Source organism: Pleurodeles waltl, chromosome 9 (genome assembly GCF_031143425.1).
Source record: "Pleurodeles waltl isolate 20211129_DDA chromosome 9, aPleWal1.hap1.20221129, whole genome shotgun sequence".
NCBI classification, from domain to species: domain Eukaryota; kingdom Metazoa; phylum Chordata; class Amphibia; order Caudata; family Salamandridae; genus Pleurodeles; species Pleurodeles waltl.
In genome coordinates, this window is record NC_090448.1 from 886,637,146 (window position 1) to 886,654,813 (window position 17,668).

At 45.6% G+C, this 17,668-nt stretch overlaps 1 protein-coding gene across 3 annotated transcripts in view; it reads left to right on the forward strand.

Moving 5' to 3' along the window:
• Positions 1 to 17,668, forward strand: part of CHGA (chromogranin A) — a 98,188-nt gene that overhangs the window by 62,987 nt on the left and 17,533 nt on the right. For 2 of the 3 annotated variants that reach the window (XM_069208215.1, XM_069208214.1), the window contains exon 5: positions 8,803 to 8,907. The exons of the other annotated variant lie outside the window; for it this stretch is intronic. In XM_069208215.1, the coding sequence (XP_069064316.1) occupies positions 8,803 to 8,907 (105 nt within the window). The remainder of the gene's footprint in view (positions 1 to 8,802; positions 8,908 to 17,668) is intronic. 3 annotated transcript variants of the gene reach the window in all.

Genomic DNA, 17,668 nt, shown 5'->3' on the forward strand with positions numbered 1-17,668 from the left:
CTATATAGTCATAACATTCCTTGATGACTTGCAATATCCTTATAGTATACAGCAAGGGGTATTTTATCCCATATATAATGGCGACTTGTGACACATCGAGTCACCTATGATCAAGAAATGATGTCCAAACTCAACTGTAAAAACTGAGTACAGTTGTTTTCTGACATCACAGCACCTACTACCAGTGTCAGCAGCTGAGAGGAAAGGCAGGTGAGGACACAGAGCAAAATTAAAGCAGATGTTCTAGAAATAAAATGAAACATTATTTTTCTTTGTCAGAATCTGCCTACATTTTTCTACACATCCTGAGCTCCCACACCCTTTAAAAAAAAAAAACGGACTTGTATGAAAGTGTTTCCAATATCTTTATGCAACAGAAATCTAACATCTTTTTATGTGTTTAGTTTTGCACTAGATATTATATTTGCATTCTTCATACCACCATGGGGTAGAGACAACCTCAAGCTGGGTTTCCATTTTCTGTCATAGGGAATAATGCAAGATGAGTGGAGGTGGGATCTTGGCACAGTTACTGGCAGATCATTTTGCACCTGCACTCTCCACGAGCTCTCATGCTTTCTTGACTTTGGCTCAACTTACTCGCCGTCATTCCCATATTGATATATTCCTCCAAAACTGCTTAGCATAGTCATCTCAGCTTTCTCCATTATAGTTCTAGCAAGGGACACTGTATCTACCACTCCAACAGCTCAGCACTTTGGCATCCATTTGTAGGAAAGACGATAGCGATGACTTTGCAGATATGGATTGGCAATCAGAATGCTGTGGTCAACCAATCTAATTCTAACTAAAGTCAGGGGTGGGTCTGGGGGGAGAGGGTGAACACCAGGAAGCTGATGGAATTTTTGTACACTGAAAATTTGTAAACTGTGTCAGAATTTGTTTATATTTTATTTTTATTCTTGCAACATCGATTGCGATAGAGAACCTGTCATAAATATGGGCAATGAAAAATAAAAATATGGGCAATGACGTTCTGTCAAGTACATGGCATATAAACTGTCATTAATGGGGTTAGTTTGTTGACATTGATCAGGAACTTGTAAGTTTAAAGTCATTAATAATGGGTTGGAGTTTACTGTTGGGTCGCTGGAGATTGTGAGCAGGGGCGGCTCCTCCAATAGGGCGGAGGAGCGTTGCCCCCCGCCAGCAGTGGCAGCTGCAAACCTTTTACCAAAAAACAATAATAAACAGTGTTCATTATTGTTTTTTGGTAAAAGGTGCAGTGCCACAGGGGTGACGAGCAGTGAGGGGTAGTGCATATCCCTCCCCCCTCACTGCACATGTATGTTTGGCTGGCCATCTCAGGCCAGCCAAACACACATGCACAGTAGGCTCTCTCCAACCCAGCAACACAGTTGCCGGGCAGGAGAGAGCCTGAACAGGCTCCTAGTGTGCCTGGGAGCTCCCTGGCTTTCGAGCTTTCGAGCAGCATCAGGACTGGCCGCAGGGCAGGCTGGGAGCCTGTGCCTGCATGCAGCAGAGGAGACGGAGGAGCGGAGCTGCGCGGGGGATGCAGGTACTTTTTTTTATTTTATTTTTTTTAACTAAATTGTACACCCTACCACCCCCACCCTCTCAAGCCGCACCACCCTCACCCCCTAGGGCCGCACCACCCCACCCCGCATGAATGCAGCGAGCTATGACTGATTGTCAGTAGAAATACTCCAACTATGTTGGAGGTACATTGTTAGAAAAATATGCTATGCCAATTTAACATGTAATACACAGTAAGCACTCAAATGTGGAATGTTACGGTATTGAAAACCTTAAAAATACTCCAGCCAGAACTTATTAAATGTTGAATTGAGGGAGCTCCCAGTCCCAGGTGAGCTTATTTAAGACTGTTTACTCTAAATTGTTCCCCACTTATGCTCACCTACTGTAGCACTGACCTTGTGCTGCATCAAGTCTCTCTCCCCTCATTTAAAGGTTTGTTAAAGAATTTGGTTCATCAATTGCTTTCTAAACACATGAGGATTTAAATCTTCTCTTGGTGAGGTAAGTGCCTCTAATAGTCCTAGGATCGGGCCTCTTTTCCGGCTTCTTTTAGGCCAAGTGTGCAAGCGCTTTGACCTGTTGTAAGTATTGCGGGCTTTTAATCATGCCCCCACCTCACGCCCATCACTTTCACTCATTTGTGGGCTTGTCTTTCAAAAATCCCTGGACGTAATTGGTAATTGCTTCACGTTTGTCCCACCTTGGGGTGGTTTTGTTACCGCCCTTCAGACTGACCTTGTTACATGGATAATTGCACAGCTGCCTATATACTTCAGCGTGAGTGAACTATTTTTTTCTTTTGTCTCTCCCCTTCATGCTCCATGGCAGCCATCACCCTCACGGCATAAACTGCGCAAACTCCATTGGCTGTATTGCAGCACTGGTCACATTGTTCTCACTGTTACCTAATCAGAGTTATTTATTTTGGCTCTCCCCTTCACTCTCCATAGCTTTCCCAAAAACACCTATAATGGATAAATGCTTTACTAAAAAACACAGAAATTCTCCCTCTTGGCACAGCGGGAAAGCCAATACTACAATATTCATTGCACTCAGGAAAGGTCGCCCCATAATGCTTTGCAAGCATTCTTTTTGAAACATTTTTGCCCATAACTCAGTCTATGGTGGTCCTAGGACAATGGGACCACCACCAAAACGTTCAGAGTTTTTCTTTCTTACGGTGGGCTTATATGGTGCTCCCTCCTATAAGAGACTATTTTTAGGCATGGGCAAAGTGGGAAATGGTCCAGGCTCCCAACTTCTATGGGACACACTGGGAAAGTGACTCCTTTATTGATAACTGATGTATGTCTCTAGACCAACCTCTTCTTTTCAAACAGCTCTCTTCTACCTACACAGTGTCATCTTATTTAGCTATTTTACCACATTTTAAGTAATTTAACTCATTGTTAAATTGTATATGCCATCTTGCAGGCTTGAATGAACAGGAAATGGGTAATACAATACAGAGTTATTCCAAAAAGGGGACCCCAACGTATATATTGCTTGGGGCCCCAACAATATTTAAGATGGCACTGCCTCCTGTTAGAAAAAAACCATTGTCTTACCTCCTATGTTTCCCCCACCACCTCCATCACCCCTAAAATCCACACATACATTTACACCTAGTGAGAGCAGGTGGTAAATGTAAGTAGCAAACCCCCATGGAACAGCAAAATCCATGTGGTTTTACGCAGAATAAATTGGTACTAAGCAGTAATTCTCTATTCAAAGGAGTTGTACTCATAATTGCACAGTACTGGAGCAATATTATTTGGTAGTATTGGTAAAGCTGTGTGCATATTTACCACCCCCTCAGTACCATGCAAATCGGAATGAGGTTACAACTATTTGAACACAGTTATTTATTTCTGGATTCCTACATAGTAAGACTCAGACTGTCAAGTGAGGACCTAATAATTTGCCAATGCAAAACATTATTTGATGCACAATTTACAGTGCACAGAATGGTTTCAGAATACATACTAGCATGACGTTAAATTATAATTAAATTTATTGAGATTTTGATCAATACTGAAAGCAGCAAAAAATGAATATTCTGTGCCTAGGTGTAAATGCCTAAATAATCATGTGCCCATAACATCAGCACAAAGCTGCAGGTGCACTCACAAACTCAAATATCGAATCACAAATAGCCATCAAAAATAGCATATACCACTGAGAGGAAACAAACAGGAACTCAATGATGAGAACCAAAATGGACAGTAATAGATGAATTCAATACTCTTTAAAGAAATGCAGAACCAACACCCAAGATTCAAACATCGGTAATAGGAATTGTACCAGAAAATGGATGACAAGAGTAAGGTCTCAAAAGTAAACGGTATAAAAAAGCTTGAGAGTTTGGTAGTCACTGCATTTCATGAGTCCATATAAATGAACCATGATGCATGCTGTTATGCTATGTGTATTTCTAAAGTGCCCTATCACCCAGGAGGGTATTCTGACACAGAGGAAGGGGATGGGGGGATGTGTGGGGGGGGGGGGGTCTAGCCTTACTAATGGTAGTTTGGTTAATTGAAAAGAGTTGTATTCAGCTACTTGCAGATTTCAAGAAGGGAGGGGGAGCCTCTGTTGTGGAGTAGGAGGTAGTTCCACGCTTTACGAGCAATGTAAGAGAATGCCCGTCCTCCTGATCTGGCTCTCTATATGTGTGCAAGTAAGAGTCCTGCAGAGCAGGGCTTTCTTGGTGGTTGGTGGAAGGAGAGGTGACTGTTCACAGGGGTCTGAGTTGTGTATTGCCATGACGTTGTGTGCAGAAGGAGTTTGAATTGAGCCCTTTTGTGTATCAGGAGCCAATGTAGTTCCCTGAGGTGTGATGTGAGTTCTGTATAGGAGGTTGAGAATGAGTCTGGCTGCCGTGTTCTAGATGGTTTGTAGTCTTCTAGTGAGTTGCTTGGTGATCATCTCATAGAGGGTGTTCCCATAGTCGAACTTGCTGGTGACTAGGGTGTGCGTGGCAGTTTTTATAGTGATGCTTGAAAACCATTTCAAGATCTTCCTCAGCATCTTCAGGGTGTTGAAGTAGGGTGCATTAACAGTGTTGACTTGTGCAGTCATGTCCAGTTTGCCGTTGATAATTATTCCAAGGTTCCGAGCGTTGTTTCTAGATGTGGGTCAGAGTTCAGCCTGCCACCAGCTCGAGTCCCAGGGTGAGGTGTTCTTGCCAAAGATCACTACTTCTGTTTTGTCTGTGTTGAACTTGAGATAGTTGGCTTTTCTCCAGTTAGCAACTTTGGTCACGCAGGTGGTTAGCGTCTATCTTGTATTACTGCCTTTGTCTAAGAAGGACTGTATGAATTGTGTGTCATCTGTGTAGGAGAGGATATTGATGTGTGCTTGGACAGCATTGGCAAAAGGGACCATGTATACATTAAAGAGGATGGGGCTGAGCGATTAACCTTGAGGACCCTATAAGATGAGTTTGTGGGCTTCTAAGGAGTAAGGTGCCAGGCTGACAGCTTGTGTTCTATCAGTGATGAAGGCGCAGATCCAGTGAAGAGCAGGTCCTTGGATGCCAATCTTGTGCAGGCGTCTCATAAGTATGGGGTGTGAGACCATGTCAAATGCTGGAGAGAGGTCCAGGAAAGAGGGCTGCAATGTTCCCTTTGTCAAAGATCATGCAGATGTCATCCTTGGAGGTGATGAGTGCTGTTTCTGTATGGTGGTTAGGCCTGAATCTGGACTGCATGGCATTGAGGAGCTGGTAATTTCTGAGGTGGTTGGTGAGGTGGTGTTGATTAGTTTATCTAAGTCCTTTGTTGGGTATGGTAGGAGGAAGACAGGTCTGTAGTTGGAAAGCTTGGCTGGATTAGTGGATGGTTTCTGGAGCAGGGGCACGACAGCGGTATGTTTCCAGGTGTCCAGGAATGTGGCAGAGTCAATGGAGGTGTTGAGGATTGGTGTTAGTGCTTTGCTGATCGGTAGGAGTCCTTTGGTGAAGGAGTGGTGGGGGCAAGTGACAGGTGGAGCCCCTGAGGGCATGCTCTTCATGTTGGCCACAATTTTGATGGTGATGACAGTAGGCCACAAGGTTAAGGTTCATTCATCGGTCGTGATGGGACATTGAGTTGTGATGGTGACAGTGTCCGGTTGAAGGTCAAAGTTGCTGTATATGGAGCTGATTTTGTTACAGAAGAATTCCTAAAGCTTGTTATAAAATATTGTGAGGGGATGATGTTGCTGAGGTCGGCAGGACGTGTGCAATGTGATCTGCAAGAGTTTTGCGCTTGGTGTGCCCTATCTTCTTTATTTAGAAACTGAAACATTACCACCCACCACTTTTAGCTGACTAGACTTTGGATAATGCTCCAAACTTACAAAATCCCTTCTAATACTCAGAGCGGTCCTTAATTTTGAGCCCCCAACTTGGCTATTATCAAGAAAAGGAAGAATTTGCTGGCCCAAATGCTGAATCTCTTTTGGTGAAATTGGCCATCTCAGCCCATCTCCAATATGCATCATATCTTGCAATGGTGTTAAAATTGTACATATACCTCTGATGACAGCACGTTTCCCCCTACTTAACGATCTTTCAGCACTCTTCAGTTGAACTATATAGTAGTCTATTTGATGAGGCAACAATGCATTTATAAAGTTCTAATGGAATCATTGTGACTCGGACACCGACCAACCAATCGCTATTAATGAGGTCCCGCTGTCTCCTTCTCCAATCTTTCGCCTGTCTGCTTTATGGAGTTGCCATCGCGTTTGAGTTGGCAGGCCTGCTGGTCCTCAACAGAGAACAGAAGTTATAGAGGTCATAGCATGTGATTGCGGTTGCTGTCAATTGCATTTTGCTGCTGAACTACATACCTGCAGACTTCCATCCTGACTTTCATAGACCGGACATAGGTTTCAGCCCTCCAGGCTTCCAAGGACTGGACTTAAGTTTCAAACCTCTTAGTTAATACAGCATCCTGTTTACCCTTCAGTGAAACAGACATGTCCTTAATGTAGTCCACCTTTCTGTGCAGCATTAAGTAGATGCTATCAATGCTTTATCAGGCCTGGATAAATTCATCTGTGCTTTTTCATCCAGTACATGCCTGTCTGCGTGTATGGAGTTGCCATCACATGACTTGGCAGGTCTGGTTATGGGTATTACCAAAGTAACAAGATGTACACAGTGCAACTATTCTAGCATTCCACTGTGTACTGGAGCCGTTTTAAGGCATGGGCAAATTTGGCATTTGCTCAGGCCCCCATCTTCCAAGGGACCTTGAGAATGTGAACTTTTTCTCTTTTAACATCTTTTTATTCTGTTTATCTAAACCTTTCTTCCTCTCCCTGCCTACCTTTTTCTCTGTACCTTTCTACCAAGTATCATCTAAAGACTTTAGGGTTCCCTTGGACACATTTCATCTGCTTTTATGTGACTATGGGCCATATGAACACATGTTCCCGTAGACACAAAATGTGTAACACCCTTTGATACATCTGGCCCTATGTTTCGGAACATAGTTCTGTGTTTAACATATAGTTCAGTACTGTTTGGCATAATGCGGGCTTAAATTAGCGGGCAATGGTAATAACATTATCATTTGTTAATACGGGACCCCAAAACCTTTAAGAAGACACTGCGGTTAACATTCATCTGTTTTAATTGTTCACATTTATTGACTTACGTTCTTAGCAGAAAACAACCTACTTGGCTCTGTAGCCTCATCTGTTCGCTACATGTTGCTAAGTGAGCGCTCAGTTGCCTTCTGGGGCTAGGTTTCTGCTTTATTAAAAAAAAGACCCAATAAAATGAAATAAATCTGTTTCCCCTCTTTCTTTTCGGTTTTATTGCCACTGTGTGTTGCTTATTAATTTTTTAGTGCTTCGTTATCTGCGACAGAGTAAACTGAACATATGTTGTTTTTTGTGTTGTTTCACTCTGTTCTTTCATATTTGTTTCAGAACAGCCATAACTCAAATTAATTGCCGCGCACTGTTTCTGTTAGAGCTACTTTCCGAGGCACAATATAATATTGACCAATGTACATAGGGCCTCATTTACCAGGATTTTCCGGCCCCTTAGCGTAATTTTTTTATGCTAAGGTGGCACAAAACAGTCTCCCACCCCACGCCTTATGTACAAACTGGCGTAATGTCACCATTGCGCCATTCTGTAAGGCCTTGCACCACATCATACCTGTGCCAGGTATAATGTATGCAAGGTAGGCATTCCACCGTTAAGAGCCCCGCAGCAATGGTGTAGTGAAATCTACAAGATTTCACTGCGTGATGCTGTGCCCGCATAGCATAATTTTATAATGTCTGCTCAGAGCAGGCATTAAAGGTGATGCTGTGCTGTTGTCTATGAGACCTCCTTAACATTGAGGGACTAGCTTCAAAATGCTGATGCTAGTCCAGCAATGTTAAGGTTTTGCGCCACAACAGTTGTGGACACTTCGCCCCATGGATGCACTGTCTTATAAATACAGCGCTCCCACGGCGTCATTATGGGGGCGTGGGGCGGCGCAAGAAAACTGGTGCATTGGTCACGATGCCCATTTTCCTGTAAATGAGCCCAATAGTGTCCGCCACAAAATGCACGTGCGTGTGTGTCTGTCGACTCAGCCTTTTATGTCAAAACAGAAAAGGAGGACTTATGTGGTGGGAGATTTTCTAATTGGTCCTCTACACAGTACTCCCATATAAGTCACAAAAGAATGTATGCACCATTCATAATGGAGGTGATTGATCTCTACCCAATCTGGGGGAATTCAACCGGCCCCTGAGAGTATCCAAACTCAGGAACAAGAGTCCTCACTCACCATTCAGTGACATGCTTCATCATCGGGCCTCTAGTCAATTTTAACAGTTTTTTTCACCAATCCCACATTACTGCATTCACTGCTGTCAAAAAATTCTAAAAGATCTCTGGCAAAGAGCCCCCTCCAGGGGCCCGACAGGCATTGCAGTGCCGGCCTGATGAGGCGCAAAGCCCGATGATGAAGCGTGTCACCGAATGGTGAGTGAGGGCTCTTGTTCCTGACTTTGGATACTGTCAGGGACCGATTGAATTCCCCGAGATTGAGTGGAGATCAATCACCTCCATTGTGGAACTGTGCATCCATTCTTTTGTGACTCAGCCTTTTACCCTTTGAGGTTGATAAAAGGATTTCCACAGTGTGCACTTGGGCAAGAAGTAGATGTCAATAGACAGCGCCGTTTCCGAGTGTGAAGTACAACGCATCCTGCGTATAACGGCCCCTCAGTACTTCCTGTTTGTTGAACGCTGTCTCCTTTCTGTACTGGGTTTCACCACAGGCGCCAGCGAGAAAGCACGCCAGCAGAAGAAAAGCAGTGGCTACCCAGAGGAGCTCTCGAAGGCCCTTGAGCATACCGGGGACGTAGACAGCGACACTGAGAGAGGTGGGTGTCACCACAACCTTGTAAATCTGTCGGCAGCTGGCAGGCTGGATAGTATTTCTAGCGCCCTTGGCGTTCACCTGTGCCACACGCGTTAAACCTCGCTTTAATTACATTTTCCGCCCTCTCAGTTTGTCCTCACCAGGGGAATTGCTTTGTTTAATTCAGTACACACAGCAGGGTCAGGGTTAGGACACAGGCGCACAGATCTGCAGGAAGGCCAGGGGATGCAGCCCTCATCCCACAAGCTGGGGCTGTACTTTGCAAGAATATCTTTAGTAAAAATTATGAGACAGAAATATTGTGTGCCAAATATCGTTTACAAAGAATATCGTCCCACTGTGTGTGGGTTTCCTTTTATTGACTCCAATCGGGCAATATTTTTGTAAATGATATTTAAGACATGAGATCTGTCAGACAATATTTGGGTTAGGTACTCTGCTACCATCGCCAAGCGGGTGCATCTGAACTGTCGGTGGGGCTAAGACAGAGCCACTCAATGGAACCTTACACTGACAGCCTTTCAAAAGGTGAAGGAGGGGTTGGATGAAAGGCAGTGTCACATGGACATTTCTCAAAAGGCTTCAATATCCAGTGAACCTAGGACCGGATCACATGGGAAATTTCGCAGCAGACATGTTTCCATCAAACGGGTTAGCAGTCATCGCTTTGTTCATCCTAATTTACCTAAAACGGTTGCCTCGCTTCCAGTTCTAGCTTACTGTTACTCTCCGGATCCCGACACTCATGGCCTCATAGGAACCCTACTTTTGTGTCTGACAGGTAGTCTGAAAGATGAACATAGAGAGTAAATTTGTGGTTCCCGCAGCCCCCTGTGGTGCGTGGGGGCCCCCGAGCTCCACGGGGGCCTCCTCAGCACATCACCTTGGCCCCCAGAGCTGCTGGGTGAGCTCCATGTTCTTTGCGGGGGGGTCAACCAGTTTTGTTACGCCACTGCTTGTTGGATTGCTATGTTGCTTATAGGACCTGCAGGCAAAGGGTGCCCTGCAGCATGGAAACTTTACATCCCTGGGGAAGTGAGGCTTGGTCCAGGGCCAGGTTGCGGCTATAGTACCTGGCGACACTTCCATGGGTCCTGCAGTGCTCAGCCTGGTCTGGCGTTTTCCTCGGTGTGCCAGGCGTGTCACTCGTGGTGGCATGAGACTCTCGATTCATTCAGACAGGTGTAAGTGAAGTACTCCGCCAGGCTGACCCGAACATGCCAAGTAATTCTGACTTCTTGCCTACCCAGCTGTTCACACCAGGGTGTGTAGATGCGAAATTCATTCGAAGCTCTCACTTTGGGGGCTGTGTTGTTGCTTGCTGACGGCAATGTTGTAGTGGTTGTCAGCTAACTAAAAACAAAGCAGGATTTGTCCACTCATTACATTTGTGAATATTTCTGTTGACATTTGTTTTTCTAGCTAAGCTGGTGCGTTCTGCCATGTCACAAGTGTGCAGCAACATCACCACTAAAGAGGTGAATTCAGGCATACAGATGTAGCAGATGTCTACCACCATTCACCTATAATCATGTCTCTTCAGTTGTCAAGCTGTGCCTTGGTGTAGTGCCAAGCTAATGACCATTCTATAACAGTGCCTTTGCTGCGAGTCCTTATCGATAGACTGAGATATCTTCTACCAGTCCTTCTGTTGCATCACACATCTTCTGTCAAGTAAAGTTTGCATTTCTACACCTGAGGCTTTGGTCCAAAGGATATTCTCTGATGAGGGTGCCCATGCTGTCAACTTTATAACCAACCAGTCTCAGTGTCAGGCAAAAATAAGAAGTTGTTGCAGTGGTGACTACTGCTTGCCTATCCTGCCACCCATTCTGTACTCACAAAAAAACACATAAGGACCTAGGAGGGATGCACCTGCGATAGGGCTGTGAAATCAGGGCCTTTGGGATGACAGGGAGAAGATACAGTTAAGCTGTCTACTAGATGACTGCTCTTGTGTCCTGAATAATGTCAGTTTGATACCAGGTATTGGTCATAAGAATTGGCAGTACAAGTACAAAGGCCCATTTGAAAGGAGTTTGGGGTAGCTGGTGCTAAGACATGGATCAAAATGCTTTTCAGATAGACTTCTAGGTAGAGGAGCACCTGGTGTCCATGACTACGATCCACACCAGTCAGGTGACAATTATTGTGGTGAAATAGCTGAGCTGTGTTTGTGTGTCTTTTAAGGAAAATAGTCTATTGCAGTTGACAACTCAGTTCTGAAAACTGCAAAGGTGCTTTTTGTATCCATAAAACAGTGGAAAAGATGAGGCAAAAATAGTTGTTTTAGCTTTTTTTATTTTCATGTCTCAGTGACTACTTCCAGAGATCCCAGTGCACCTAATAAGGTAGTGTGGTACACCAGTAACAGGTCCCTATTGTCCTCACAGTACTCCGCCACAGGGATTTTTTCAAATTGGAAGCATGCTTCATCTGATTCAAAAACTCATCCCATCCCATGTATCTAAACCATAGGAAGATTGCTCTACAGTAGAGTGCTGCCTCTCCCTAGTACACCATGATACCACTCTCAACTAGGAAGAGGTCCAGAAGGAACTACAGTACTTTGTGACCCTATCCACCAGGAATGCCTTAGAGGCTTATGCTGAAGAGCAGTGTCCTTTGCGTGATCCTAATGGGTAAAAAGAGAAAGCCATTCACAGGTGCTGCATAACTATTCCGTATCACTTATGTGTTCACATCCCCTTTCTCAATGGGGTGATGTATCCCTGGTTCTGTGATATTTGCCTTGTGGTCTAGGAATCCTCAAGGTTTAATACCCTGCGAAATGCTAGGATGGTGGAAGCCTTTGATGGTGGCCAGCGCTCTGCTTGACTAGTGAGCTTTTCATTTAATATATTCGCTCTTCAGAACACCCTGCATTGTCACTGCCAGTGAATCTAGACGCATAATCCCGGGAAGAGCAATGAATAGAACAGATTGGAAAGCACACATATCCGGGCTTTGCCTTTATTACTACATCTTCCCCTCTTCCCTTTTACCCACGAGGGCTTTGAGGCTTGGGTGCTGCAAATAACCAGAGTGACCTACTACAAAACCTAACTTTTGCTGGTCTTTACTATCCGATAACTCCCAGTGCCTAACTATCGACCTGAAATAATCAAAGGCCAGTTAAATGCCAACAGAGGATGCACTTAGAATCATGGCTACTATTTAATGCCAGTGCATATTGTGGCTTGGTACCATCAACAGGCCTCACACTAATGCAGAGGGTGAAGAAAATTTAACAAGCTAGAAAAGTTAAAAACCAGAGTACCACGGGAAGATCATATTTCTTACTCTGCACTATTGGCGATTGATCCAAAGTAGATCTTGCAATTGTCCCCTTCTCTGAGCCCCTGGTGCTGGCAATTGAGTTTTTCAGGACGATTCAGCTGTCGGCATGGTAGCTGAGAGAATAGGGTCATTGTGGCTTAGGTTTACTAGGGAGATGGTCTGTGAAGTGCAGATATGCCACTAAGCATCTATCATGGGATGGCGTGTCCATGATTGCGCCCTTTGCATGTTTGATGTCAGGTGTGGGTGATTCCTCCTTGGGCCTGGAAGGGCATGTGGGTACTTCAGTTTCTGCAACAGAGGTTCAGGCTGGAATTGTCTCCATCCCCATAGGCAGTTGCATCATCTGCCATTAAACACGTCCAGGGCTGGTCTTACAGTATTGGAGAGCATTGCTTCTGGGTTTCAAAGAAGAAATGCACGGGAATGCCAAGCCATGAGAAGCAGTACCCTGGCCAGGCACCTACCCTTACAGTAGACACCTATGTATGGTACTCTTTTCCAGCTGTTGGATCAGCAGTACTTGGAACAATTCATGTTTAAGACGTTCACACTAATAACACCCTCTAAATATTTAGTTGAGTGGAGGTCTCTGATGACTGGGTTCCATTATGGCAGGGCTTTTCCAAACTGCATTATTCTCGGTCACTATCAAAGGGTTGTTACTAAGGTCGCTTTGAAAATCAAGTTCTGCAGGGAAAAGAGGGTAGTGCGTCCGTTTTTTTTTTTCTGGGGCCAGCATCCCTCAAAGACGTCCAGGGCATGGCAGTATTGATTCATTAGGGCTGGTACTGATCGGAACTCGAATACTTTGTCCTATAAATGTTGGTTCCCTAGGAAGAACCTCATCCGTTCCCTGTTTCCCCTGAGGCAATAAATCTGAGTTGTGTTTACAGTGGCTTACAGGCTGGCCGTTAAGGAGCTCCCTGGTGGCAGTAAGGGACACTGCACCTGAGGTTTGACTGTTCCCTTACAACGATAAGGCGGGCCTCAGTTTCTGATACCTGCAGAGCAGCAATGTTAGCCTCTCAAATCCCTTCACGAAATAGAGGTGGGGTACCAAAAGGGGAAGAACGTTTCCCTTGGTTTAATAAATGGAAGAACTGGGAAGCAATCCTGATTACATGCCAACGATATAATTTCTCAAAATTGTTCCTCTACATCTCATGATGTACCACAAAACGACCCTTCGCTTCTGGGGTGTTCGCTACCTCTGGTAATAAACACAAGAAGTATTCGGGGTAAAGCTGACTGATATGAAGCTTGCTTTGTGTTGGAGTGGAGAGGAACAATACAAAAATTGTCATCGGGACAGTGCTTAGTTTGTTAAAAAAAATAATAAGTGCCAGTGCCTTGTCAAAAGACCACTGTAGCATGCAAGACCCATTGCCCCTGCCAGCACTGCCAATGACAGTACCAACACAAGTACTGACAACAACACTGTTACAAGTGTGACAATTCGGACTATGCCAGGCCCCAAAGCTATAAGAATGGCTTGGCCTGCAGGGATTATTCATTGTTATTGTACAGTTAATTATTTACTGTTAGACCAGACAGCCTTAGGGTGGTCATTCCCCAACTTTTAGCCTGCCTCCCTCCACTTTTCTGACACTGTTTTGCTGGTTTTAGGACTCTGCGCTCTTTACCACTGCTAACCAGTGCTAAAGTGCATATGCTCTCTCCCTTAAACATGGTAACATTGGTTCATTCCCAAGTGGCATTTTTTATTTACTTATACGTCCCTAGTAAAGGGCCAGCAGCACCTGCCATGTGGCAGAAAATTCGATGCATCGCCACACTGGATCGACGCAACGCCTCTGACTTCTTCCAGCGTGCCCAGGATTTCCTCGCATCGTCCCTGGGCATCAAAAAGATCCCCGCATCACAGTGAAAAACCAAGACTGTGTGCCAGAAAATGACGCAAAGCCCCTTGCAACATGGAAAGAAACTATGCCTCATCTGTGCCGCATCAGAAAATCCAACTTACACCCTATTTTTTTCCACGCCTCTCTTCTTCTGCAGTCCCCTTGCATGTTATTTTTGGCACAAACCAGGTACTTTGTGTAATCAAGAGACAACGGTTGATTTTTAATATTTAAGACTCTTTTTTAACTTGCAAAAGTGATATTTCAATTATGCTTATTGAATCTTTATTGTTTTGACCTTAATTTAACCAGATAAATATCCTATATTTTTCTAAACCTGTGTGGTGTATTTTTGTGGTGTTTTCACTGTGTTACTGTATGATTCATTGCACAAATACTTATAAGTTAAGCCTGTCTGCTCAGTGCCAAGCCACCAGAGGGTGGGCACAGGATAATTTGGATTGTGTTTAATTTACCCTAACTAGGAGTGTGGTCCCCACTTAGACAAGGGTGTATATCTCTGCCAACTAGAGACCCCATTTCTAACATTGGTGGTAGCAGTGGGATAGGACTTGTGTTTGTGCAGCGACATACAATAACTATGTGTACACTACCTAACCACGGTTAAAGGTCAATTTGATTTGTTCTCTTTTTGATGCAATTTTTTCCTGCTTGACATTTTAATCTAATCCTATACAACATGTCTCTGGCTGGGTCTCAAGGAGGAGTAGGAGAGTTTGACCCAGCTAAGCATACACTGTCAGCCAGCTCAAAGGGTTCTGCAAGGGGACGGAAGAACCTACCTGTGGTGCATCCAAGAAGGAGGAATACCAAAAGGCACTGAGGGCCTGGGCAGAAGCCCTTCACAAGAGAATGTTGAGTTGGGAGAGCAAGAGGATAGCTCTCCAGAGGATTTGCTCACAGTAGTGGGGTATGACACTCCTGGATTTGTGCTCCCTGCTGAACCAGGGAGAAGTGTCTCTAATTACAGCCTGACCACAGATGAAAGGAGGGAGGACAGAGAGAGAATTCAGGCTACAGTTGGCCAGATTAAACAGGGAGACAGAGGAGAGGAGAGCCAAAGCTGAGAGAGAAGCCAAACAAGCTGAGGCTGCAGCTGAGAGGGCCTTGGCTGAAAATAAACTACTTCTGGGTCGTGAACTGAGTCTGAAAGAGCCGGAGCTCAAGTCAAGGCATTCTGAGCCCAGCAGTGATGGTGGCAGCATACATACAGGACCTGCTGGAAACAAAAAGGTTCGTATACCGAAAGATGTGGTGCCAAGTTATGTGGTGAGAGATAATACTGACAAATTGTTTGATGCTTATGAAGTTGCACTAAGGGCTCATGGGGTTCCTGAAGAGCAATGGGGGGGCGGGCTTGTGGAAACATGTGCCAATAATTGGGAGGGACACACTCCTCACATTAGAAAAGAAGGACCAGAACACATACCTGCTCATGAAAGCCATTTTAATTGCCAAGTTTGGACTGACCCCTGAAAAGTATTGTCAGAAATTCAGGGACAGTACCAAACTCTCCAACCAAACTTGGGTAGACTTTTGTGATTCTTCTAGCAAGGCATCGAATGGATGGGTGTGGGCAGTAAAGTAGATGATTTAATGTTTTTTTTATAATTTGATCCTGAGAGAGCATATGCTCAGTGTTTGCTTTACAGAGTTGCGCCAGCACCTGATTGACAGTAAGCTGACTGATCACAGGAAGCTTGCCGAGGCTGCGGACCTCTGGGCTAGCACCAGAGTGTCCAAAAAGGTATCTGGGGGGTGGGGGAGCACCCACAAAGGTTGTCAGGGTTCCTACCAGAAGAAAGAGGGGGAGAAAAACTTAAAAATAAGGACTTCTCAAAAGGCCCCTAAAATAATTTCCAAGGGAATAGTGGTAACCAGTCCCAGTCTGATTCCAAGAGGAAAGGATTCCCTGACCATAAGACAGGGAGGTTTGTACCCCAGTGTATAGAGTGCTCCAAGTATGGACACTCTAAGGGTGACTCCAAGAGTCCCAAGAGGGCACAGCCCCCATGGGAGGGCAGACACCTGGGTTGGCTAGTGTAGTGCTCGGGGAGGAGGTAGTCCCAATTAGTTTTGGGGTACAGATAGAGGTAACCCTAGTGTCCCTGGGGGATGCAGAGATGGTGCCAAAAGCCCAAATGCCTGCAAATACTTCCAAGTGTAGATAGTCGGTCACCATCAATGGGCAACGGGTAAAGGCTCTGCGTGAACACAGGAGCCAGCATGACCCCTGTCAGGGGTCGACTGGTGTCAGCACAGCAGGTCCTCCCGTACACATTCCACCAAGTCATAGTCGCTGACAATCGCGAGAGCCACCTACTGGTAGTTGGGGGGTCTCTGGTACGCTAAAAGTAGATGCGAGTCCTGCCATGCCTGTAGATTGTCTGTTAGGCAAAGACCTTGAGCACACTACCTAGCAGGAGGTAGAGCTAAGGTCTCACTTGAAAATGTGGGGATTGCCTGAGTGGATCTGTATGACCACAAGGTCCATGGCTGCCGGGAAGGGAGTCAAGGGTGACTGTAGCCTGGAAGAATGGCCCAGACAGCTGCCAAGGAGAGGGGCAAGGGGCGTGGGAAACCAGTTCCAGAAGTTCCCACTGTGGTTGACGGGGTCCCTGAGGAGGAGGCCCCTGAGCCAACCAGGGAGGACATTGCTGTCCTAGGTGGCTTACCTGAGCTTGCTGGCTGGCAAGTTGAAGGTGGGCCAACCAGGGAAGAGTTCTGCAAGGCGCAGAAAGACTGCCGCACTCTTGAGGGTTTGAGGAAACAGTCCTCAGCTCAAGCAGCAGGTGAAGCCCCTGGCAATCACCTTATATATTGGGAGAATGATCACCTCTACTCTGAGCCTAAGGTACTGGAGGCTGGGGCAGCATGAGCACTGGTGGTCCCCCCAGTGTTACCAGGCCTTCCTACTGGGCCTGGCTCACGACATTCCCCTGGCAGGACATTTAGGGCAAGATAAGACCTTTTCCAGGCTTGTCACCCACTTTTATTGGCCCTGAACGCGGACGGCCTCAAATGCATTCTGTAGGTCCTGTCCCTCCTGCTAAGCCAGTGGGAAGACAAGGAAAAGGCTCAAGGCCCCCCTAATCCAGCTCTCTGTCAGTGGCACCCGATTTGAAAGGGTGGGCATTGACGTTATTGGTCCATTGGACCCCAAAACTGCCCTAGGCAACAGGTGTATCCTGGTTTTGGTGGACCATGCCACCCGCTACCCAGAGGCAGTCGCTCTGAGGACGATGGCTGGTGGTGACCAGAACTCTGATGAGGATCTTTACCTGTGTGGGATTTCCAAAGGAGATTGTGTCTGACAGAGACACAAACTTCATGTCTGCAGACATGAAGACCATGTGGGATGCGTGTGGGGTGACCTCACGTTTACCACACCATAGCATCCTTAATCCAATGGTCTTGTGGAGAGATTCAACAAGGCCTTGAAGGGCATTATCACAGGCCTCCCTGAGGCCATGAGGCGTAAGTGGGTCATTTTCTTACCATGCCTTCTCTTTGCTTAGAGAGAGGTACTACAGAGGGGGGTAGGGTTCAGTCCCTTTGAACTTCTCTATAGGTACC